Source organism: Hyperolius riggenbachi, chromosome 8, assembly GCF_040937935.1.
Source record: "Hyperolius riggenbachi isolate aHypRig1 chromosome 8, aHypRig1.pri, whole genome shotgun sequence".
Taxonomy (NCBI): Eukaryota; Metazoa; Chordata; class Amphibia; order Anura; family Hyperoliidae; genus Hyperolius; species Hyperolius riggenbachi.
Window position 1 is genome coordinate 267,561,349 of NC_090653.1, and position 26,437 is coordinate 267,587,785.

Sequence of the window (26,437 nt, forward strand, 5' to 3'; positions counted from 1 at the left end):
ATCATCATTGATATTTTTTATTATGCATTTATTATACAGTATTAACATTTCCAGAGTGCTTACTGAGAACGTCCAACACTGATTATTATCATCATTATCATTATTATTGATTTAGAAAGCGCCAACATTATCCATGGTGCTGTACAACATAAGAAAACAATATGGGGTACATAATAATACAGACAATGGTATACATCAAATGTAGACACTGGTACATAATACAGAGTTGGTGGACAGAGTAATTACAGTGACAAATGTTACACCATGAATAAAATGTATAACAAATTTCAGGATAGTGCACGTTGTGTTGCGATAAGATCACAATGGAACTGTCGCATTGCGCGGTGCCATTATGGTGTGACCATACAGTGAGGCTTAAAAGAATCCGTAAGCAAAAAACTGCCCCTATGGAGTACTTACCTTGGGAGGGAGAAACCTCTGGATCCATCGCTAGCTCCCCCCGAAAATCCACGGACTAGATTGGCAGATCCACACAGGCACAATAGCGACTGCAGCAAGTGGCGATATTTACCTTTGAGATCCAGCACATGCTCAGTTCCATCTTTGCCTTGGGCTCCGGCGCAAATAGTTGTGCCCAATCGGGTCCGCTATACTGCACAGGTGTGAGATGCCTGTGCAATAGAGCGGACCCAATTGGGCTCGGCTATTTCTGCCGGAGCCCGTGGAGGAAGATGGTACTGCGCCTGTGCTGGATCTCAAAGGTAAATATTTCCGTCTGTTGCTGTCCGAGGGTCCCGGTGCTGGATCCATGCTGCACAGGAGGATGGGGGAAGCCTCATTAGGATCCAGAGGCTTACCGCCTCCCAAGGTAAATATCCCCCAGGGGGTTTTCCTTCTTACAGGTTCTCTTCAAGGTACAGTGAAAGTATGCTTCGCTGCTACTGTAAATACGCACTGTAAACACACTGCATGCGAACGCAACCCACCACACTCAGTGTGAAAGCATCAAAGGCATATCCTTGCATTGCAGTGCAATGATATTGTCCGCCGTGAAACAACCATTATACACTATTATACTTTACATTGTAAGCTAGACTGGGTGGGTTCCTCTTGACTTTTGAACCCCTTGATCATTGATTAGCGCTGCACAGAGATGATTAATGAGATGTTTCGGACTTACATACAGAATTCAAACAAAAATAATGTATGTATCTGTGCGCTCAACCACAATATTCCCACCTTAAATCAAAACACACAATTTTATAATATGAAAAAGTCCACCATTAATTACGTGTCCATGGATCGCAAATCAGTCACCAAGCACAAAGTGTCTTTTCAAATGTCCTCCAATGATATGCGCTCACATGTATATTTTACAATGTATCTTCCTCCAGTGATATCACTCAAAAAGAAAAATAAGAAAAAACAAACATAGCGTGATCCTGTATAATATATATATATATATATATATATATATATATATATATATATATATATATATATATATATATATATATCCACTTTACATCACCCTGTGATAATCAGTCTCTGCACCATCACTCCAGTGCAGTCTTATGTGGTTAACCCACACCAAGCCGTAATCACCATGTGTGATGGCTGTCACCAAACAGACAGCATCAAACCACATTGCTTCAGTGTGCCCCTGGTTCCTTTATACACAAATCTTACACCTCCACACGTGGCCTCTCACCTTGCTTCCTGCTGCCCAGATTATAAGACAGCAATAACGCTTGTGGCTTTCCAGCCAAATGCCTTATGATTCTCCAGCAAAAAAAATATACCTTCACAATGAGGCTGCATAAGACCAAGGGGAACACTGAAGCAACACAATGGCCTCAATTCACTAAGATCATGCTGGAGATAATAAGGCAAGAGAAAACTTACCTCCACATAAGGCCCCGTTCACACTTGCGGTTGTTTGCCAAACGGACCGGATGACCTGACCGGATCCGGACCGGATCCGGATCGGAACCGTACGGTTCTGATCCGGATCCGATCCGGATCCGGTCAGGTTGCATCAGGTGTCCATCAGGATGCGATCCGGATCCGTTTGGCAAAAGTAACGTTAAAAACAAAAAAAATGTTGGGGTCTGGGAGGTCAGCAGAAGGGGGACCTGTGGAATCAGGCCCTCTGCTGTTTAGCACTCACCTCCACCTGCGACATGCTGCCAACATCTCCGGATCCGGATCCAGCTGTGCTGCTCCACTCCAAAATGCTTGCCCATGTGTCCCCATCCAATATCGCCGCAACAATCCCCATAGGAAGTGGGGTAGAACATCCGGATTTCTCAGCCAGTGTGTTGTGCGCTCTCCGGTTCCCATTGGTTTGTATTGGCCGGATGGTGCAGTCCGGCTCCGCCCCGGATACGGCTGCCGGAGGAGCCGGATGAAAAAATAGCGCATGTTGGAACGGAGGCCGGAGTCCGGATCCGGCCCGGATCCGGTCCGGCTCCGGTTCGGCAGAACGGACGCATGTGAACGGACGCATAGGCTTTCATTGCTATGCCGTGCGTCCGTTCCGTCCGTTCTGCAAGCGGTGCGGCTCCGGCACGGCGATTCCGGAGGGCCACCGCAAGTGTGAACCGGGCCTAAGAGAGAGTTATCTTATCTCTTCATTCCTTAAGTTACCTCCTCTGTAGTTAATTTACCTCCTCTGTAGTTAATTTACCTCCTCTGTAGTTATTTTCACAGGCAGTTAATAAACAGCCTGTCTTTAACTCTGGAGTTATTTTAAGGATTGAAGAGTTAACTTAAAGACAGAAGAGTTAACTTCAGGTTTGCCTGAGGTAAAATGTTTCCTGAATACTACATGCCTTATCACCATGGTAACAACTCTAGAATAGTTATTAAAGACAGGAGATAAGCTTAGTGAATTGAGGCCATAGTGTAGTTTGATGCTGTCTGTTTGGTGACAGCTATCACACATGGTGATTACGGCTTGGTGTGGGTTAACCACATAAGACTGCACTGGAGTGATGGTGCAGAGACTGATTATCACAGGGTGATGTAAAGTGGATATATATATATATATATATATATATATATATATATATATATATATTATACAGGATCACGCTATGTTTGTTTTTTCTTTTCTTATTTTCTTTTTTGAGTGATATCACTGGAGGAAGATACATTGTAAAATATACATGTGAGCGCATATCATTGGAGGACATTACATACAGAATTAATGGCAATGCTGCTGGCATCGGACCAAACGATATCGACAGGTAGTTTGATTGGCCTAGTACAGTGGTTCTCAACATTTTCAGAACGTGTACCCCTTTGCAAGTCATCCCTAGGCACCATGTGGTCTGGAAAAAAATGGCCCTCCATGCCCACAAAGTTGGACAGCGCTGGACTACTTAATATTGTTATTTTGCGGCATTTGACTACTTGATGAATTATCATGAGGCGTGTAACTACTTGATTATTTTATCTAAAATGTATCTGGTCGGCAGGGATGCTCAAATTCGGATTGGGAAGATACCTGGATAGTTGCAATCCGGATAGCTCCCAGTAATGCTGCGCGGGCTGGGCGAGGGGTCAAGCTTACCTCTCTAACGTCTTCTTCGCTTGTCCCTCAGCGCCTCCCACGATGCGGTCCACGCGCATCACGTGACTACAACCCGGAAGGAGGAAGTGTTTGTAGTCACGTGACCGCCGCGTGGACCGCATCATGGGAGGCGCCGAGGGACGAGCGAAGAAGACGTCAGAGAGGTAAGCTTGACCCCCCCGCCCAGCCCGCACAGCATTACTGGGAGATATCCGGATTGCAACTATCCAGGTATCTTCCCAATCCGAATTTGAGCATCCCTGCCGACCAGATACATTTTAGATAAAATAATCAAGTAGTTACACGCCTCATGATAATTCATCAAGTAGTCAAATGCCGCAAAATAACAATATTAAGTAGTCCAGCGCTGTCCAACTTTGCGGGCATGGAGGGCCATTTTTTTCCAGACCACATGGTGAGCATCCCTGCTGGTCGGACCCAATCTCTGTGAATAACACCGCTACTTATTTTGTGTATTCTTTTATATTTTGTGTATTCTTTTATATTTTGTGTATTTTTAAGTCTGCCCATGTCCCATCATGACCACGCCCATGTACCAGTGCGTGGTGACACTTATTTATTTTTGTTGCGCGCGCCGCATGTGGACATCTCCCTGTTGGGGACTGTCCTCAGAAGTGCTCACAATCTATTCCCTACCATAATCTAATGGCCTACCAAATTATGGGCCATATGCAATTCACTTTTTCACCTGGGTTTTCTCATATATATATATATATATATATATATATATATATATATATATATATATATATATATATATATATATATATATATATATATATTGCAAAATTTCTAGAGTGCATGCGTATGTGAGCCCAAAATTGGGGGAAGGGATGGGGGGGGGGCAGGCTAAAGCTTTCCTGATGGGCCCTTAATGTTCCAGTCCGACCCTGTTCTCCAGTCTGGCTCTCGGGGAAATTGCTGATGTTGCTGAAACCCAAGAGAAGCTGAAGACGTGTTTGACATTTCCGCTGCCCAGCGGATCAACTGTATACACATCACCATGGCAACAGGGACATGAGCTCTCTGCTGCGCATGCGCACTGTCCCAGTTTGAAACATATTGGGCCTGATTCACAAAGTGGTGCTAACAGTTAGCACGCTAGTGAAAAGCCCTTTATCACGCCTAAACTCTGTTTAGGCATGATAAGTTTAGGTGTGATAAGTTTAGGCGTGATAAGTTTAGGCATGATAAGTTTAGGTGTGATAAGTTTTTAGGCGTGATAAGTTTAAGCACCAACTGGGTTAGCACCGCAGTGCACAGCTGATCAAAAGTTTTGCGCTAGCAAAGTCTGGTGCACTTTGCATAGAGTTTAATGGCGCTGCTTTGCGTGAGGGACTTTGCGCGCGATCTAAACTTATCTAAACTTATCACGCCTAAACTTATCATGCCTAAACTTATCATGCCTAAACTGAGTTTAGGCATGATAAAAATGGTTATCACGCCTTAAGTCTTTAACTGGGTTATCACCGCTTTGTGAATCGAGCCCATTGTATGGCTCTCACGGAATTACATTTTAAAATATGTTGTGTTCATGGCTCTCTCAGCCAAAAAGATTCCTGACCCCTGCTCTAGAAGCTAATAGGTTGGAGACATTAGGGAAGGAGACATAAGGGGTAAGCGGATGAGTAAGTGAACCTCCAGTGGTATCTATAGCAAATGATAGGCTTGTCTGAATAGGTGTGTTTGAGAGTGAAGTCTTCGGCAGGTCAGAGATGTTTTGGTGGCGCAAGGAGGAGTGTGAGAATATTAGGCAGACGATATTGATGCTTTTGCAGATCAGTGTACACCAGGGCTTGCCCTGTGTTCTCCCCAGAAAAAATTCCAGTTGGATGGCATGAAAAAGTATCCAGGTGGGGTGATATGACAGAATGCAGGGGCGGCACTTCTCTGCTTACAGCAGAGGAGGAGGTGAGGGCTAGTTCCCCCTGGGCGATTTTTTAATCGCTTTACTGATCGCCAGCAATCAGCAAAATGCTGCTACTAATGTATCCCTAGAGATACATTCACACAGCAGCATTTGCAATTTCTATCAAATCAAATGGGGCGATTGTGCTGTGATTCTCGTTCTATTGAATGGAAATCACAAGCACAAATCACGCTGAATCGCAGAGCTGAACGCAATCACGTCAAGCTGCGCTCCAAGCGCCGAGTGTGAACCGGCCCTGAGCCGATGACAGCCGGGTGCTCAACTAAACTACCCGGGTGGAGCACCCGACTAAAAGAGCCTGCCCCAATCATCATCTTACCGTCTTCATTTCTAGAAGGCTACTATACAGGGGCATAACTTGCACAGCCCGAGCCCCCCAGCACAATTCAGCAGGTGGGCCTTCCTCTCTTCACTACTCTGTGTAGTCGTGACGTGCAGCCTATTAGCTTGTGGCTCTCCTGACACTGCATGTCATGTGATAGGAAGTCAAAAGCTAATAGGCTGCATGGAATAGAGAAGAGGACCTGTTCAACTGGAACTAGGTAAATATATGTTCCACTGTGGCTGCCGCTACTGTACGCGGTCTCAGAGGTGTGGGGGAAGAAGAAAGTTCGGGAGGTGGGAGGAAGCGCACACATGGAGATGCAATTGCCAGTCCCCTTAGCCCATGGGCCACCCCGCGGCGGCGGGGCTCGCAGGAGCTATTGTGAGGGCCTGTTCAGACTATGCGCCGTTTTCAGGGAACAAGTATGGGTACCAAAAACGCATAGAAACGGCTCCTAATGCTTTTGAATGGGCTAGTTCACATGTATGCGTATGAGACGCATACGTTTCTCATCCGCATTGCTGCACGCAGTTCTGTGCGTCACGCATAGAAACGGATGCAATGAAAGTCTATGGACGCGTATCAAAAACGCGTACTATTGCGTTTTTAGCGTCCGTTTCCCTCTGCGGTTCCCATAATTCTTTTTTTTCCCCTGGGTCACGTGTGTGTGCAAAACGCAATAGAATACGCATTAGAACGCAAGAAAAACGCATGCGTTTTTCAACTTGCGTTTCTTTGATTTTAAAAGCATTCTTCATACGCAGATAGTCTGAACAGGCCCTTACTCTAGTGCTACATGTTAAAGCTAACCTGAGCTGACGCCCGGGTTTTAAAAAATTAACTCATTACCTTATATAGAGGAAAGCCTCGATCTCATTGAGGCTTCCCTTGGTGGTCAAAAGCCCCCCGGTGCTGGTAACGGCCCCCCTCCGCATCAGGCCCGAGCAGCTCTTCTTCCTGGATCGTGGCTGTGCAATAGCCGACCGAGCCCGCCCGCGCATGCGCAGTAACACACAGCCCTCGACTCCAGCTTAATGCTCATGCGGGGTTGGCTCAGTCGGCTATTGCGCGGCCATGATCCGGGAAGAAGAGCTGCGAGGCCCCGATATGATTAGCGACAATGCCTTCTCTCTAATCTTCAGAGGGGCCGTGCTCAGCTACGGGGGGGGGGGGGGGGGGGGGGGGGCAACAGAACACAGAGGGAGGCCTCAATAGGATCCTGAGGCTTCCCTCTCTCTTTAGGCAAGTATCTTATTTTGTACCTTTAAAGCTGGCCACTAACGGTCCAATTTCTAGCGAAAAATCGTTCGAGCGATCAGAAATTCTGATCGGTTGAAAAATCGTTCACTACACCATCAACTAACTAATCATTGCTTCCTATCTATCAAGACCACCAAGAAAATCCAAATTTTATTCGACGAAAATTCATTCGGGCGACATTTTTTTCACTCGTTCATAATCGATTGTGTCCACCAATGGAGATTATTTACAACCTATCCGATCAGAATTTCTGATCGCTCGAACGATTTTTCGCTAGAAATTGGACAGTTAGTGGCCAGCTTAATGGTTGAAAGGATAACATGAGGATGAATTGGTCATTATACACACACAAATAGTCAGGTCTTACAAAATAGGATGTCATTATGCTGCAGAAAACAGGAACCTTCTGACAGACTGGAAAGTCACGAGTTTTAAGTACTTAATATTAAATGTTCCTCTTTTTAAGGTTTAGAGACAGCTGAGTTTAACCCTTTAACCGCCAGTTTAATTAGACACTTACCCAGAGCCAGATTTACCATAAGGCACTGTAGGCACGCGGCTACAGGCGCTTGATGATGGAGGGGCGGCTCACTCCTCTCCCCTAGCGCCTCCCTCCTTCCCTATGCAGAGTCCTGAGCGGAGGGTAAATGAGAGTTTAGTCACCTGGCTCTTGGCATTCCGCTGACAAGACCTCCCTTCAGTCGGGGCACCACTAGCTGGCTACCTAATGCTAAGGGACACCTGTAGCTACTTATGACCGGTAAGGGAGAAGTAACAGCTGGGACAGCCAGCACACTTGCGGTGCAGTTGATCGGGGGTTTGTGGGTTTCTGGAGGGTGAAGTTTAGCGTGCCAAGACATCTGTGCCTATAGGCTTCTGTGATGTAAATCTGGGCCTGCACTTACCAGTGCTGGAGGCTGATTTATTTAAAAAAATGTAATTTAATTTCTTATGCGCAATATTTCCTCGCTATTTATTAGCACACTTAGGCAAGGTCTACATACATTAAAATTACGCACAATTTGCAGTATAGCGTGAAATCGTGCACTGGCACACATGTGATGGAAGTTCAATGGTCCACTCTCGATTCTGTTTTTCTTTATATGTTCGTTTTTTGTTTTAAATGTGCAGGAAACGCAAAAAAGGAAACACAAACAGACAACTTTCTGTTCTTTTCTCCACATACCGCTAATTCCATAGCAGTTCAACAGAATTGCAAAATCGTGTGGAATATGCAAACAAAAATGCAAAACAAAAACCAAAAAAATCGCCTGTGATGTCAAGTGATTAAGTTGGACACACATACGTTAAACTTTTTTTTTTCCGATTCGACCAAACCGATCCAATTTTTCAATGGACTGGAAGTTGTGAGGAAATTGATTGAGGTACCCCACACCCCACACGTGTGATCGAGATTGCTGCAATTTCAGGAAAAATGATCGTAAACGTAGAAAAAGTTGGTTGGCTTAAAACATTTTTAACTCAACAATCAACTTTTGATTTTTCTGATTTGTAATAGGAATACCTTTTTTATATGGATTCTTCAAATATAACATCTCAGTACATCTATCAATATCTTATGCCATCATCATCATGCACTACAGTTACCACTGAACACCACACCGCTACTTCAAATTTCACTCAAAGTGTACCTGTCTGTTGGGGAAAAATGTCCCTACGGGGTACTCACCTTGGAAGGGGGAAGCCTCTGGATCCTTCAGAGGTATTTTCCCCGTAGTCCTCTTCGGGCCATTCCATAGCTGAGACATGCACCCCCCTTTCCCGAAAAATCAAGCTTGCGCATGTGCAAAAGCACAGACCCGTCCAGGTTTCGGCGGAAAAAGCTGAGTCCGATTGGGTCCATGCTGCTGCTCAGGTGTGAGCTGTGTGCATTAGCATGGACCCGATTGGTCACGGCTTTTCCCACCGAAACCAGAGCGTGCGGACGTAGGTGTGGCCTCATCAGTGCCTGTCCAGGATCCTGAGACTTCCCCCTCCCAAGGTTTGCTTTACTGCACTTTATTCCTGCAACCACTGATTCATTTCTGTTTATTAATTAAAATTAATAAATAAACCAAGTACAATACAGTTACATTTTATTACAAAATCACTTTTCCATGTGTATTATTTGCATATTACATGCCATACTATTCCTATCTTTTCTTTTTAATATACATGTACATGTCTTTCATATTATTATCCTTTTTTGTTGTTTATACAAACAATAAATAAAGTTTGGCTTGCACTGAATAGTTACATACAATGTATTCAAGCTGAATACAATTTGACAATTTATTTACACACCATACAATATCTGGTAAAGTTGGTCTGAATTTTCCAACGCATCCAATCTCAATTTTTTTTAAGAAGGGAAATTGGATCAGATTTCTTGGTCAAATTTTAAAAAAAGAACTTTCGATTTTTCTGTACAACGTACTGTTTTCATCTAATTGCGGTAAAATCGAACAGAAAAATTGTAACATGTGGTCGCCTTTATGCTGGGTACACACGATTCAATTTCCTGTATGATTGCCTGGTCATGTGACAGGAAGTTGTGTCGTGTGTACATGTCCAACCTGCTCCCGAGTGATAACAGGATCGATTTACCCATGATAACTTCGGAAAATCAGACATGTCGGAAATGATTGTCCAATTCCCGTCGATCCAAGGGGAAATTGCATTGTGTGTATTTGGCATTAGGTTCCACAGGGACGAGGCTAGGATCCTAAGAGATCCGGGATACTTCAGCCTGAAAATAGAATGTGGGTGTGGTCATGGGTGGAGGCAAATTTTTACATGAACTTAACAGCAGTCTAAAGCTGGCCACTAAAGGTCCAATTTCTAGCGAAAAATCGTTCGAGCGATCCGAAATTCTGATCGGATTGGTTGTAAATAATCTCCATTGGTGGACACAATCGATTATGAACAAGTGAAAAAAATGTCGCCCGAATGAATTTTCGTCAAACGAAAATTTGGATTTTCTTGGTGGTCGTGATAGATAGGAAGCAATGATTGGTTAGTTGATGGTGTAGTGAATTTCTGATCGCTCGAACGATTTTTCGCTAGAAATTGGACCGTTAGTGGACAGCTTAAGTAGGCCTGCCCAGCAAAATGTTAGATGAAGCCCCTTCTCCATTAATACACAAAAAAGCTGCATATCACATAAACAGGCAAATTACTAGGCAGTTACCCGTCTTCTGTGCTGGCTGGTTTGGCTTTCTGCTGGGCGGGCTGGCCTACCGCCAGGTTATTTGGCAGTTCCCCCATGGCATTCCCTGACCTTCTAGTGGACCCCCTCCCATGCTCCCACGGACCTCCCACTGAGGCACAACAACTCCCAGCAAGCCCCATTAGAAGAACCACAGCTCTTTGCATGCCCCCATAAAGGCATCAAAGCACCCAGCATGCCACCACAGCACACAGTATGCCCACATAGAGGCACCACAGCACCTAACATAACCCCGACTGATGCACCAAAGCTCCCAGCATGCCCACCCTTGAGGCAACACAGCTGACTCTGCCTGGGGGACATCCGGGGCACCCCAGAATAGATCCAGGGCACGTGCCACTGATCTTTGGGGCTAGCAACGCCCCTGTGTTCAAGCTACGGTACTTGGGATTGTAGCATAAAAAAGCAAATTTGTTGGCAATGTATAGGGCAATTTTAATACTGATTTCCCTCAGCAGATGGCAGTATTTGAAGGCAGAATAGAAAGCATAAGAGTTTTTGATTCCTGTGTAGCTCAAAGTCACATGACTAGAAGATCACATGACCGCAGGGGCATAGTTATAGGGGAGCAGCCTCTATGGCTGCAGGTGGGCCCCAGATCTAAAAGGGGCCCCATCTACTACTTCACTCCCTCTGATAAAGGGGTCCTTCCTTCAGTTCAGGTGTTTTTGTGGCTACACTTGTTATGGGTGTGAAGAGCCTGATGACCACACTTGTTTTATGACCCTTGTGGGATGGGCCCCCAGGCTGTGAGGGTCACCAAGTGTAGGTAAGGAAAAGGGTGTGTGAACATTGGTAGGGCCCATCAAAGTTTTGTGGGGGGCCCCATGATTTGTAGTTATGCCCGACCACACAGGCTTACTAGCACAGATGAGTAAACTTGTCTCCGGTGCCGCAACACATTCTGATCCGAGATAACTAGTGTGCAGCACAGTAAACCCGTGCTGGGTTCCACATGATGACAAACGGCGATCTCACCCGAGGGATGCAGAGACTCGGAGGACAGGAAGGAAAATGGCTGCCGGCATCTGGATCCCCCTGGAGGTGAGTGAAAATGCCCGCTGCACAGTATGCTCTGCACAGGAAGGAGAATGGCTGCCGGCATCTGGATCCCCCGGCAGGTGAGTGAAAACACCCGCTGCACAGTATGCTCTGCACAGGAAGGAGAATGGCTGCCGGCATCTGGATCCCCCGGCAGGTGAGTGAAAACACCCGCTGCACAGTACGCTCTGCACAGGAAGGAGAATGGCTGCCGGCATCTGGATCCCCCGGGAGGTGAGTGAAAACGGCCGCTGCACAGTATGCTCTGCACAGGAAGGAGAATGGCTGCCGGCATCTGGATCCCCCGGGAGGTGAGTGAAAACGGCCGCTGCACAGTATGCTCTGCACAGTGCTGGGGGCTGCCATGAGTCACGCTCAGGGTTACCACTCCTGGCTTGTTTTTTTCCACCCCGTGCCTGACTCGTGATAACCGCCAAAGAGGTTAAATACTAGAGCACATGCTTGTTGCCTGTAATTACAACAAGGAGTTCACTTAGGAGCAGCACTCATGAAATTAGTAAAAAAAAATCAAGATATCTGTGGAGTATAACCAAATTGCTTTTGATTGGCAGCTAATGGTTTTCATCTCTCCTGTTCAGGGCTGCCTCCCAAATATAACAAACAAGATACTAAGACCAGCTTTGGGCACAACTTTTACACTGCAAAATAGGACCTAAACTGCAAGTAAAAAAAATATATATTTTTTCCTATGTCTCTGACACTAGACACTAGGTACTGAAAGTCTGGCAGATCTGTCAGGCTTTGGACTAGTCCATCTCCTCATAGGGGACTCTCAGTATTAACTTTATTCTTTACAAAAGCACTTCCATCTAAACAAAAATGTCAGCCAGCTTCCCTATTCACTTGCACACTATTTTGGCAGTTGGACTGAGCAACTACAGTTCAGTAAGTGCATTTGTAAATAAAGAAAAAACGGAGAATCGCCCATAAGGAATTGAACTAGTTCAAAACCTGACATATCCTTCAGATGTTTACTCCCTAGAGACAAGACACAGAACATGTATATTGTGCTTTTCTCTTGGTGGACCTCAAAGCGCCAGAGCTGCATCTACTAGGATACGCACTATAGGTAGTACCAGTGTTAGGGTGTCTTGCCCAAGGTCTCCTTACTGAATAGGTGTTGGCTTACTGAACAATAAGAGTCAAAATTCAAACCCTGGTCTCCTGTATCAGAGGCAGAACCCTTAACCAGTACACTATTCTACTGTATGTTACAGCAAAATAGGAAAAAAGTAATTTATAGTGCATTTTACCCTGGGAGAAACATACATTAACCTCCTTAGCAGTAAGGCTCGGGATCAGAAATCCACAGCTCAGAGTGGTAGCTCCGAGCCAGACCCATGGTGACCGCCACGAGGTTGATGCAGGGCAATGGCGCGCTGCAGGCGTTTTCACATACCCTCCCCAGCTATCCATACGCAGGCAGCCATTCTTCTTCCTGTCCTTCAAGGCTCTGTATCCCCCTGGTGAGATCACCATCTGTTGTTACGACGACAGCCAACAATCTCACTATTAGGTTACAGTGCCACCTGGAGGACAGAGGGAGAATTGCAGCGCTGGATCCCAGGGAGGTAAGTGCTGGGCTGCTGCAGGCTTCCTGGCAGGCGGCTACATGATTGTTTTGCGGTTTTAGGGTCTAAAAGGGTGCAAAAAAAAATGCACCGCTTTTAGACCCTAAAATCAGGAAATAATCATACCGCCAGGGAGGTTAATATGTATGTATTTCACCATTTTTCGCTATAGATCCTTTAAAGTGGATCTGAACTCTTGCACAGGACAGAAGGAAAACAGAGAGAAATGCACCCTGTACTTATATAGAGAGTTTAGCCTGTCTAATTCCCCCTCTTCTGGGATTAATCTCAACCGTAATTTGATCTCTCAACTGTGTCAGCTGGCTGCTTCGGCCGAGCAGTTAATTTGTAAACACAGGATGTTAACCCTATGGGCTTGATTCACAAAGCCGTGCAAACTGTTTAGCACGGGTGTGCTAAACAGTTAGCACGTGAAATGCCGTTCGCGATTCACGCGATCGCAGACTTTTGCACTCGCAATTTGCCGCGAATCCATGCTAAACAGTTTGCACGGCTTTGTGAATCAAGCCCTATGTCGTTTCCATGAAAGCAGGAAGTAGACATACTGCAGATTTATTGCATGATTTGTATCAGCTGTCACAATGAAATGCTTTTCTTTAAAGGTTAATATGCTGTTGCTTATCTTATAGAGCAGAGAGGAAGTTCTGAGTTTAGGTCCGCTTTAAGGGAAAGCTTTGTTGCATCCCTACTGAGATTTTAACAGACAAGGGTGAGAAGGGTTTATGAAAACTGTTTGGCAAGAAATAACAGCTATCCATTCCTGTAACTCAGTCCAAAATGTTGCTAGGAAGAATAAGGTTTACTTTAATGTTAGAGTTACTGTGGTGCAGTAGCAAGGATGGCATTCGGGTTAGGCATGTTGGAGGGGTCTGCATAGGGAAGATTGGGGAGACGTCACTAATTTCTGTTGTTGATATCTTGCTCCAGTGGAGTGCCGAAGAGAAGCGTACCCCCACTGCAAGCACATCTTCATGCCTGGTAAAGAAGTACAGTAATATTGAGTTTCATTATTGCTTGAAGAGAAGTTAGAGAGTATTATTGTGATGGAAGATCATCCATCTGATGAGTGGGAGAGACTCATATTTTATTTATTGAGCTTTGCTTTGTTTGTCACCATGGACAGCTGTGTTGTGCCCCAGCAGCGCTTACTGTGACTAGGCAGAGCTATATGGGGTGTGTTAAAGAGAAACTCTGACCAAGAATTGAACTTTATCCCAATCAGTAGCTTTTACATGAGAAATCTGTTCCTTTTCACAAACAGACCATCAGGGGGCGCTGTATGACTGATATTGTGCTGAAGCCCCTCCCACAAGAAACTCGAGGAGTAAGTACTCCTGGCAGTTTCCTGTCTGTGAACTTTGCTGCATTGTGGGAAATAGCTGTTTACAGCTGTTTCCAACTGCCAAAACAGCAAGCAGCAGCTACATCACCTGCCAACAGTAAAAATGTCACCATGTAATAAATGTCAGAATGTAAATCAGGGATTTAAAAGATTTTACAGTGGGCAAACACTGACTAAATCATTTATACATAATTATTGTAAAAATGAAGCACTTTTTTTGTTACATTATTTTCACTGGAGTTCCTCTTTAAGTGCTGACAAATGGAACCATTTTCCTTAATACCACTCTCCTTGAAGCCATTGTGTTGTAAATGGTATTTTTTATGAGTTATTCGAGTGCAACCGAACCCTAAGGCCGGCTTCACACTGTGGATTGGCGGTAGCGGTGCGAAAAATAGCCCTTAGGGCATTACTGCCTCAGTATGCAGTAATCCCCTACTAGCAGCAGCAGACCCTCTCTAGCGCTCACTTCCCATGGCTGAATAATGACGTGCGCGGACGTGTATTACGTTTCCGTGCATGTGCAATGCGTAAAACTGCGGTGGTTCACCACGTGTCGCCATAGACAGACTTACATGTCTTCCGGTCCACTGCAGCTTGCCGCAAGAGCCGCACGGTAACATAGGTATGCACTCGGTAGGCCAGCATACCACAGACAATGTGAATTCCCCTTAACCTTTCATTGTCCTAGCGGTAGGCTGCAGTAAAATGCCGTACCAGTGTGAGAGGGCTCTCAAGGTGTCTCTGTATCACTAATGCTGTGATGGAGAAAAAATATTCTTCAATGACAATCTAATGTAAACAGATAAATCCAATGTGGTGAAAGCAGGTGATGTCATGATGCGAAAGAACATTTTTTTTCTCCATCTCTAAACCTCAGAAAGTTCTTCTTTCAGACTGTTTAATGATTACTGATACTTAACAGTTAGAAAATAAGTTATGCTATGCCATAAAAAGAATTAGAACCATAACACTTGAGGATCCCAGAACAGTGACTTGCTGATGTTTGGGGATCACTGAACAACGACACACTAACACTTGAGGTCCCAGAACATTGGCACACTGACACTCGAGGTCCCAGAACATTGGCACACTGACACTCGAGGTCCCAGAACATTGGCACACTAACACTTGAGGTCCCAGAACATTGGCACACTGACACTCGCGGTCCCAGAACATTGGCATACTGACACTTGAGGTCCCAGATCATTGGTACACTGACACTTGAGATACCAGAACATTGGCACACTGACACTTGAGGACTCAAGACATTGGAACACTAACACTCGAGGTCCCAGAACACTGGCACACTGACACTTGAGGTCCCAGAACATTGGCACACTGACACTTGAGGACTCAAGACATTGGAACACTAACACTCGAGGTCCCAGAACATTGGCACACTGACACTCGAGGTACCAGAACATTGGCACACTGACACTTGAGGACTCAAGACATTGGAACACTAACACTCGAGGTCCCAGAACACTGGCACACTGACACTTGAGGTCCCAGAACATTGGCACACTGACACTTGAGGACTCAAGACATTGGCACACTAACACTTGAGGTCCCAGAACATTGGCACACTGACACTTGAGGACTCAAGACATTGGAACACTAACACTCGAGGTCCCAGAACACTGGCACACTGACACTTGAGGTCCCAGAACATTGGCACACTGACGCTTGAGGACTCAAGACATTGGAACACTAACACTCGAGGTCCCAGAACATTGGCACACTGACACTCGAGGTCCCAGAACATTGGCACACTGACACTTGAGATACCAGAACATTGGCACACTGACACTTGAGGACTCAAGACATTGGAACACTAACACTCGAGGTCCCAGAACACTGGCACACTGACACTTGAGGTCCCAGAACATTGACACACTGACACTCGAGGTCCCAGAACATTGGCACACTAACACTTTAGGTCCCAGAACATTGGCACACTGACACTTAAGGTCACAGAACATTGGCATACTGACACTTGAGGACTCAAGACATTGGTACACTGACACTTGAGGTCCCAGAACATTGGCACACTGACACTTGAGGTCCCAGAACATTGGCACACTGACACTTGAAGACTCAAGACATTAGCATGCTGACACTTGCAGTTGCACATGGTCACTATGGGGATCCTACAACAATAACACATTGCCACTGAGGAGTCACAGAACAATGATGCACTTGCATGTTCCCACTTCCCAGAACTTAAAGGTCTCAGTACAATGACACACTGAGGTTGATTCACTATAACAAATAGCATGCCTTATCAGAGTTAACATGCCTTATCAGAGTTAACATGTCTTATCAGAGTAGCATAGTGAGCGCTACGAACGTATGCCTGCTAATTGGCAATGACGAGAGCTCCACTCGTCCTGCCCTGAGCCCCTGCAGGACCAACCACTTTAAAGGACATTATCACTGCACTTTGATTGGCCTAATAGGCTGCATGTCAAGTTTCCTGTCAAGTGACAGTACTATGCTACTCTGATAAGGCACACTAACTCTGATAAGTCACGCTATTTGTTATAGTGAACCAACACCATTGACACTTAAGGTACATTCACACCAAAAGATATAATGCTGCCGGTAAATTAATTGTGTTCCGTGATCTATAAAATTAAATTTGCACTGATTTGCCTTGAACGACGGACACACACTGTAGCTTAATAATCGTTCATAGCTCTGTACACACTGCTGAATATGAACAGTGATCTCCTGGGCTGCCAGGCAACTGGTATTGCTTAAAAGGAAAGATGTAGCAGCCTCCATATCACTCTCACCTCGGGTTTACTTCAATTGTACAAACCCTAGATTGTTCTTGGTCGAGATTGTCTTTCAGGACCACTTCTGTCAAAAATCTATCAAGTGCATGGCAGCCCCCAATCCCCCCCAATGTGTCAGTGAGAGATCCGGACTGCGAGATCATCTTGACTGCCCATTGTTGTCCCTCCTTACTCCACCTACTCCATGTCGCTCTGCTTTACGCTGTGCACATTTCTATGGTTGGTTTTTTGAAATGCCCAAACTTAGTTGTGGATCGTTAAATCCATTGTTTGATTCATGAATTTTTGAACAACTTATGAAAGAGAAGTTTTTTCCTTCCCGTGTGCAGGGCTGTGGAGTCTGAGTTGAGGAGTCGGAGCAATTTTGGGTACCTGGAGTTGGAGTTGGTGGTTTCATAAACTGAGGGGTCAAGAGTCGGAGTCGGATGATTTTTGTATCAAATCCACAGTCCTGGTATGTATTAGACTAAGGAGTTGGAGTCAAGGAGTCGGAACCATTTTGGGTACCCGGAGTTGGAGTCGGATGATTTTTGGACCGACTCCACAGCCCTGCCCGTGTGTACGAAGCTTTAGAGGCCTCAGAACAATGACACAGTGGGCCTGATGCACAATAGCGCGGTAATATTGCTGTGCAGGGACAGCTTACGACAATATTATTGTTACTTTCAGCAACGTGTACTGTGAGTTATGCTCTCTCGACCCACGGTACTCAAGTAGTGTAACATTACCGTAGCAACGGTTACAATACTTGAGGACTGTGGGTCATGATAGCGTAATTTGAGGTACACACTGACGAAAGTAACGGTAATATTGCTGTGAGCTGTCTCTGCACAGCAATATTACTGCGCTATTGTGCATTAACCCCAGTCACACTTACAGGTCTCAGAACACTGACCACACTGATATTTGGGGGTCCACAATGATACTTTACCATGAGTTTAGAGAAATCTGTGTTGTTGCAGTAAAAATATTGAGGATGGTTTTCAGCATGTTTAGTGGCTCCATGTGTCAAACAGAACTCTATTTTTCCCGAGTCCATAACCCTCCTGAACACAGGCGTTTTCGTTTAATACAGATTATATCCACAAATGGAATCTTCCGCAGAAATATAGAATCCTCTTGATTTGCATTTGGTGTCAGAGGTAGAGAAATAGTGACGTCAAATGACAGAAGTGACTCCATGTTGTCCGAGGAACAAGTTTTACCATAGAGTAGAAAGAATCATCCAGTCTGGGTTCATCAAGAGCTGCCCGGGATCAGCCAGTCCAGGGACTTCATGGCCGTCTCATAACCCAGGAAGCAGGCCTAAACAGCAGGAGGAGATTGAGGTTGGACAAGATTTAGTCTGGGTCGGGAAAATTCACATGCACTTTTAGACAAGACAACAACAAGACATAGAACATTTATACGGTGCTTTTCTCTTGGCGGTCTCAAAGCACAGCCACTACAGGAAGTAGCAGTGTTAAGGAGTCTTGCCCAAGGTCTCCTTACTGAATAGCTGCTGGCTAACTGAACAGGAAGAGACCCAAGTTTTAAACCCTTGTCTACTCTGTCAGAGGCAGAGCCCTTAACCAGTACACTATCCAGCCACTTTTAGGCAAACTATTTTTATTATCTGCAGTAATAATTAAAGACACTGAAGTGTCTTTTATTATTCAGCCAGCTTCAGCAGTAAATTCCAAGCGGATTCGCCACATTCCCACGGCAAAACGAGTTTATGCCTAAGAGATAGCCCTGCAAAGTTCCAGGGCTCGCAGATCTTCCTTCCTGGTAGAGGCAGAGCTGTGCGCAGTAGCTCTGCCTCCTCTCCAGTCAATCTCCGCCTCTCTCCGCCCCTCTCAGTCTTCTTTCACTGATAGAGGAGGGGAGAGGAGGAGATTGGTGGAGATTGACTGGATAGGAGGAGGCAGATTTACTGCACACAGCTCTGCCTCCCTGGGCAGCAAAATCTACGACTTGCAAAGTCGTAGAACTTTGCTGTCCTATTTCAAAGGCATAAATCACTCGTTCTGCCGTGGGGATGCTGTGATTCTGATTGGAATTTACTGCTGAAGCTGGCTGAATAATAAAATAAGGTAAAAAAAGATGCTTCAGTGTCTCTTTAAATGCTAAAAGATTAGCAGATTTTTTAAAAAAAATCTCTTACGGATTTGAGTGGTGATTTATCTATGTTGGAGTTCCCAGCCCCACCTACATTCAGGGTGGAGATAAATACAGGTAGTCCTCAGTTAATGAATGAGAGACTGTAGGTTTGTCTTTAACTTGAATCTATTCATAAGTTGAAACACTGTGCGATCTCTGTCCTCTGTATCTACTCTGTGCCCCCTCCCTGCGTCTTCCTCTGTGCCATCTCTATTCCCTTCAGTGTTCCCCTCTGTGCCACCTCTGTCCCTTGAGCCTCTTTTCATCCCCCTGTGTCCTCCTGTTTGCCACCTGTAAAGCCACTTCCCCCCTCCTGAGCTGCCCCAGCCCAGTGTGAAAATGTACAGTATAGCGCAGCAGAAGCTGAGCTCCCTGCCGGATTCCAGCACTGTGTGACCATCCTGTCCCCCTCCTACACGCAATAGTGCCGGCATCTCACTCTCCTCATTTCTTGTGTAATCATGCCACGCAGTAAAAGATGTCCGGCACTAGGACGAGCGGACAGGCAGAAGCACAGTGCTGGACTCTGGTGGAGAGGTGAACTTTATAGTGGCTGAGAGTGGGCTTCTTGATAATTTGGGAGGGAGTTCCAACATCACAACCATCGCTAGCCATTTCTCAAGCCAAGGCAAACAAGCCCCACCTCCTGTCTGCCACAGAGCTTCTTTGAGTGGCCAGGAATAAAGATTGCAAAGGCAGTGGCCACTGCACTGACTCTTCATTGGTGTCATGGTCACAATGATTACCACTATATGCGCTTTGCATTGTGGTAATCAAGAACAGTGAGTTTTCCCCTTTGTGCATAGGCATCTGTAACCACCACAGGTTTTTTTGTGAATCTGGTTCTAGGATATGCGTAGCACATGCCCCCCGCACGCCGTTCTCACGCTGCTCGCACGCCCTTTGCTCCCTGTAGCCCAATGACAAACTTCCTGCGGGACACCAGACCTGATGTGTAGATAACAGATTTGTGGTTAATTCTACTACGCACAACCATGGTGAAGCAGTGACCAGACCTGATGTATAGACAACAGACGTGATTAATTCTATTACACACAACCATGGGCAGCAGTGACCGGACCTGATGTGTAGATAACAGATATGAGATTAATTCTACTACACACAACCATGGGCAGCAGTGACCAGACCTAATGTGTAGATAATATATACAGGTGTGTGATTAATTCTACTACATACAACCATGGGCAGCAGAGACAACTATGAATGGGGATTGGGGTCCATTAAAGCTGTTATGCTGGGTACACACCATACATTTTTTTGTTATGCTGGGAATACACGGTTAGATATTGAGCCATTTAGATGGCTCGATAGTTAATTTGCGACATGTCTGATCTCGCGCCCGATCCTTTCCATGCTCGATTTTGCATGGGGAACAATGGGATATGATAAGAAAATTGAATGGAAGATAAGAGTATCGCCCGCAGAATCGAGCACAGAAAACGATCGGGCATGGAATCGAGCGGCAAAATCAACCCGTGTATACCCAGCATTAGATTTTCTGCAATGCTAGGTACACTGAGATTTTCTGGCCGATTTACTGTCAGATCGATTATTTCCAACATGTCCGATTTGCTTTCCGATCGATTTCCGAGCATTTTCCGATCGATTTCCATTCACTTCAATAGGAAATTGATTGGAAAATGCCCGGAAAGCAAATCGGACTTGTCGGAAATAATCAAGAGGCCGGGAATCGACGGGAATCGAGCAAGGCATCGAGTGTGGAAACGCACCGTGTGCACCCAGCATAACAATTAGGCATTGTTCTTCTCAGCAGGAGATAACCAGAAGATAATGCACCAGAGATAATGACCAGTCTCTGCAGAAAATAATCTAAAGGGGCCCATACACCTAACGATTTTCCTGCCGATATACGGCCGATTCGATCACAGTGATCGAATCGGCTGTGAAATCGCAGCGCACACCGCTGACAGAACGATCGATTTCCGTCCGAAATTGATCGTTCCCGTCGATCCGTCCGTGTGGAAGATTTTTCTCGATCGCCGGCGGGTCGGGAGTGTGTCGATAGCGGCGCTCGAATGCCCGACGACCGACGCAATACAGCGGGTATATGTTACCTGTTCCGGCCGGCGCGAGTCCCCTGGTTCCCGCTGTCTTCTTTCCGCGCTGGGTTCCGGACCAGCTGCAGCTACACTGAACTTCCTGTCCTGGCAGGAAGTTTAAACAGTAGAGGGCCCTCTACTGTTTAAACTTCCCCTGGACAGGAAGTTCAGTAGCTGCAGGAACGGTCTGGAGCCCGGAGCGGAGAAGAGACCAGGGGACTCGCGCTGGCCGGAACAGGTAATGTATGGGGGGGGGGGAGGGGGGCAGCAGCAGTGGCAGCTTCACAGATTGTGATCATTTCATGATGAAATCGGTTCACAATCTGTTTGCAGTAAAGGTAGCCATACGATCCCTCTCTGATCAGATTCGATCAGAGAGGGATCTATCTGTTGGTCGAATCTGATGGCAAATCGACCAGTGTATGGCCACCTTTATGCAGACAATCTAACAGAAAAATCTAACAGAAAATTGTATGGTGTGTACTAGGCAGACCAGAAGAATAATCTGTAGCTGTTGTATAGTGGTGTAGGTGTACAGACTGGGGGTAATGGAGAAGTGACTGCAAACAACTGGAAGCTTGAAGGGGTTTCCAGATCTCTTCAGGGCACACAAAATCAGTATTGGATTATAGTTGCAGTTTTGATTGGGGGCAAGATGCTGATAATTTACCAAATATATATTGTAAGTTAATTTATGCTTTCATTTTATAGGATAACTGACCTGAGAGGGATATGGAGGTTGCCATATTTATTTTCTTATAAAGAAGACACATTGCCTGGCTGTCCTGCTGATCCTCTGCCTCTAATACATTTAGTCATAGACATGCAGATCATATGTTTGGCTGGAATTGCTGCATGCTTGCTTCAGGTTTGGGATTAAGGCACTATTGATGAAAGATCAGCAGGAAAGCCAGGCAACTGGTATTGTTTAGGAGGAAATAAATATGGCAGCTTCCATATGTCTCTCAGGTCAGTTGTCCTTTAAAGAGAACCCGAGGTGGGTTTGAAAAATATTATCTGCATACAGAGGCTGGATCTGCCTATACAGCCCAGCCTCTGTTGCTATCCCAAACCCCCCTAAGATCCCCCTGCACTCTGCAATCCCTCATAAATCACAGCCACGCTGCTGACAAACAGCTTGTCAGAGCAGGCTGTGTTTATCTGTATAGTGTCAGTCTGCTGCTCTCCCCGCCTCCTGCAGAACTCCAGTCCCCGCCTGCATCCCTTCCCTCCCTGCTGATTGGAGGGAAGGGACAGGGGCGGGGACCGGAGCTATGCAGGAGGCGGGGGAGCATCTGAGACTGACACTACAGATGTAAACACAGCCTCACAACACAGCTGTGATTTATGAGGGATTGCAGAGTGCAGGGGGACCTTAGGGGGGTTTGGGATAGCAACAGAGGCTGGGCTGTATAGGCAGATCCAGCCTCTGTATGCAGATAGCATTCTTTAAACACACCTCGGGTTCTCTTTAAGCCCTTATCCTGTAGAATGATTATCCTTTGTATCCTCAGATCCAGCACCTACCGCATTGGCTGGGAATGCTCGCAGCATGGCAGCAGTGAAGCCCTTGTAAAGACCCCTGGGACCCTCCTCTCTCAAGACCTCCCTCAGGACATCCAGAGCGCCCCGATACTGGCCAACTTGAGCTGGAAAAAAAATCACAAAGACAGGTCAGTTAGCTCTTTCATGACCTACACTAAAGCCCCTTTCCCAAGGGTAATTCTATGCATACTTTCCACTAGCCCAATGTATTTGTCATAAGTGTGCAGACATAACATTATGATGTTCAGTCGCAGTCACATGACCACAGTTGAACTATGTAGTCCTCCTGAACTTGGGTTGGCCTTGCCCTGCTTTCTGTAAGGGGAGGCATGGCTGACTCACCACTTAGTACCCAATCAAGATGAGGCAAAGGGACATGGTCAGACTAACATTCAATGCCCAATTCCATGGGGACAATGTAGGAGGTGGTACAATTGTGGCAGGAGAGGGGGATTGTCATTTTTGACACTTTTTAAATAGTGGGAAGGAAAGGAAAGTTAAAGGAGAACTGTAGTGAGAGGTATATGGAGGCTGCCATATTGATTTCCTTTTAAACAATACCAGTTGCCTGGCAGCTCTGCAGTAGCGTGAATCACACCAGAAACAAGCATGCAGCTAATCTTGTCAGATCTGACAAAAATGTCAGAAACACCTGATCTGCTGCATGCATGTTCAGGGTTTGTGGTTAATACTATTAGAGGCAGAGGATCAGCAGAACAGCCAGGCAACTGGTATTGCTTAAAAGGAAATACCGTAAATATGGCAGCCTCCATATACCTCTTACTACAGTTCTCCTTTGAAGGACATCCAATATGAAAATAAACTGATTAGAAAAACAATTGTAGCTATCCTCCTGCTAAAAATGACTCTTTTTTGTAGATATCCCACTGTTTTATTTCATATTTAAATCTAGTTTTTAAGTTTTTACTCTTTCATTGTCTCTGCTTAATGACACCTTCACTTAAAGAGACACTGAAGCGAAAAAAAAAATGATGAAATTATGATTTGTATGTGTAGCACAGCTAAGAAATAAAACATTAAGATCAGATACATCAGTGTAATTGTTTCCAGTACAGTTAGGGCCCTTTTCCACTAGCAATCACAAATCACAAACGCCAGTGATTGCGATTTTTCATTAATTCTGTTATGCGATTGCGATTTGTGATTTTCATTTGCATTGCATTATCATTGTAAAAATCGCTCCAGCAAGCGATTGCGATTTGCGATTAGCGATTTCCAAATCGAATCACTGTAGTGGAAAATACTTAGCGTGATTTCTATGATAAAGTAACAACTCTAGCGATTTAAAAATCACTAGCGATTTGCGATTTTGCGATTCAACAATCACAATCGCTCTAGTGGAAAAGAGCCCGAAGAGTTGAGAAACTCCAGTTGTTATCTCTATGCAAACAAGCCATTAAGCTCTTCGACTACGTTAGTCATGGAGAGGGCTGTTATCTGACTTTTATTATCTCAACTGTTCCTGGACTATTTACGTTTCCTCTGCTAGAGGAGAGGTCATATTACTTCACAGATTGCTCTGAAAGACTCATTTTGAATGCTGAGTGTTGTGTAATGTGCACATATTATAGAATGATGCAATGTTAGAAAAAACACTATATACCTGAAAATAAAAGTATGCGAATATTTTCTTTGCTGCTAATCTTCTAGTAATTATTCATAGTACACAACCAATTCACTATATCATATATTTTTTTTCGCTTCAGTGTCTCTTTAAGTATGCCAGAGCTCAAATCTATGAATTATTGACCCTTTTTATCTCTTTCCTGCTCTCAGAAGCCATTTACTGACAGAAAAGTATTTTATAGTTGTAATTACTTATTGCTGAGGGTTATACTATGGTCTAGTCTGATCCAGTCCAACCTGGTCCCGACCCAGACACAAACTGTCACTTCCATTCCTGATGTTTAACTCTTTCAGGCAGAGAAAGAAAAAGAAATTGAACACTGCCTAGTTAGTTGTGTGCTAGGCACTGTACATACTGTACACATTTCTATCTCATCATGTCACACGTCACCTCGGTTGTCTTTTACCGTTAGCCTATAAGATCTTTGCTTCTGTTTAAGTTGCATTTTATCATTTTCAGACAGCTTCTTCATTGAGCTGGCAGCTGAGTCACTTGATTCAGACTTGCAGACAAGATAGGCAGGAAACACAGGGACCAGCCATCTTTTAAGGCAGCCATACATCAGACGATGATGGGCAGATTTAACCAAGAAACAAATATCTCACTGATGAAATCTGATCGGAGAGAGATCGATCAGCTGCCCATACACCAAAAGCCAATTCCTGATCAATTTCACGCTGAAATCTCTTGGAATGGGACTGCGTCCGCCATTGTCCCGCAGTGTATAAATGTGCATGTATGTTTGAATTTATACATTACCTGTCCTGTGTTGCAGTGCCTGTCCGTCTTCCAAATCTGATGCTCTTCCATTAGCCCTATATGCGCTGCCGGCATGGCGCATGTGTGATGTCACATGTGCTATGTACAGGCAGTGTGTACAGGGCTAATGGAATTCAAAAGATGGGCGGGCATCACGACACAGGACAGGTAATGTTTTGGCATCCGTCGCTCGTCCCGCCATCGCTCGCCGCTACCGCCTGGCACCCAATTGACCACAGTGGCTTGACATCTTGCAGGATGTCTAATCGACATGGTCGGCCCGAAATTGGTCACATCGTTGGTTGGGCATGCACTCGGTAGCACCAATTTTCATCTGATTCAATAATAATGATTGAATCGGATGGTTAATCTGCCACAAAGTCGCTAGATGTATGGGTTCCTTACTCTTTTATTGCTGGATTATTAACTCTAATATACATGTTTTATTTTACATACAGTAATACTGTCTTTTGACGGATTTTAGCATTTGCACAAGTAATAAACACACTAGCAATGTAAAGTTGATTGTGCTTTTAGCGTTTGCCTAGGCTGGAGCAAAGAGCAAGGATAGCATAGTTAGTAATGACAAGTAAACCGCTATACCTGTTTGGAAACGGGACTTCAGCACGTCCATTGGAATAGCCACTATCCATGTGCACATCCCAGCCACGCCTCCAGCAAGCAGGATACACTCAACACTGAGACTGCCAGCACTGTGAGAGAAACAGGAAATGATATAAGCACACAGTCACAGAAGCACTTGTAGCAACAGCCTTATGTTGCATGGATTTGTACCCAGGGATGTTTTTAGGCATAGGCAAGCCAGGCAGATGACTGGGGTGACAATTCTAGGAGGGGGTACCACAGAGCTAGTCTTAGCATGCTGTACTTTATGGAATCCTTATAGCCAACAAAGAAAAGAGAAGGATTGTCATTTTATCACTTAAATGAGCTCTAAATGTGTTGATTATTAAAAAGTCTGATTGGATTTCCAAAACGACAGTCTAACCTGTAAAGACCAAGGTTGTACATAAACAGTATAATGTTTATAAAAAGTAGATACAAGCCCCGCAAAAAAGTGAGTAAAATAGTGCCTTGCCTGGGGTGCCAAAATGGCCACAAACCGCTCTGCCTGTACCCCTCCACATGTCACTATGTT

At 45.1% G+C, this 26,437-nt stretch overlaps 2 protein-coding genes across 2 annotated transcripts in view; one reads left to right on the top strand and one right to left on the bottom strand.

Moving 5' to 3' along the window:
• Positions 1-26,437, top strand: part of LOC137527851 (deoxyribonuclease-1-like 1) — a 96,498-nt gene that overhangs the window by 333 nt on the left and 69,728 nt on the right. The window contains exon 2 of the mRNA XM_068248818.1: positions 22,841-22,999. The gene's annotated coding sequence lies outside the window, so the exon portion shown is untranslated. The remainder of the gene's footprint in view (positions 1-22,840; positions 23,000-26,437) is intronic.
• The window catches only part of LOC137527852 (mitochondrial carnitine/acylcarnitine carrier protein-like), a 40,626-nt gene continuing 32,192 nt past the window's right edge, over positions 18,004-26,437 (bottom strand). The window contains exons 7-9 of the mRNA XM_068248820.1: positions 25,882-25,991; positions 22,854-22,975; positions 18,004-18,408 (exon numbers count right to left, since the gene is read on the bottom strand). Coding sequence (XP_068104921.1) covers positions 18,343-18,408; positions 22,854-22,975; positions 25,882-25,991 — 298 coding nt within the window. The 3' untranslated portion in view covers positions 18,004-18,342. The remainder of the gene's footprint in view (positions 18,409-22,853; positions 22,976-25,881; positions 25,992-26,437) is intronic.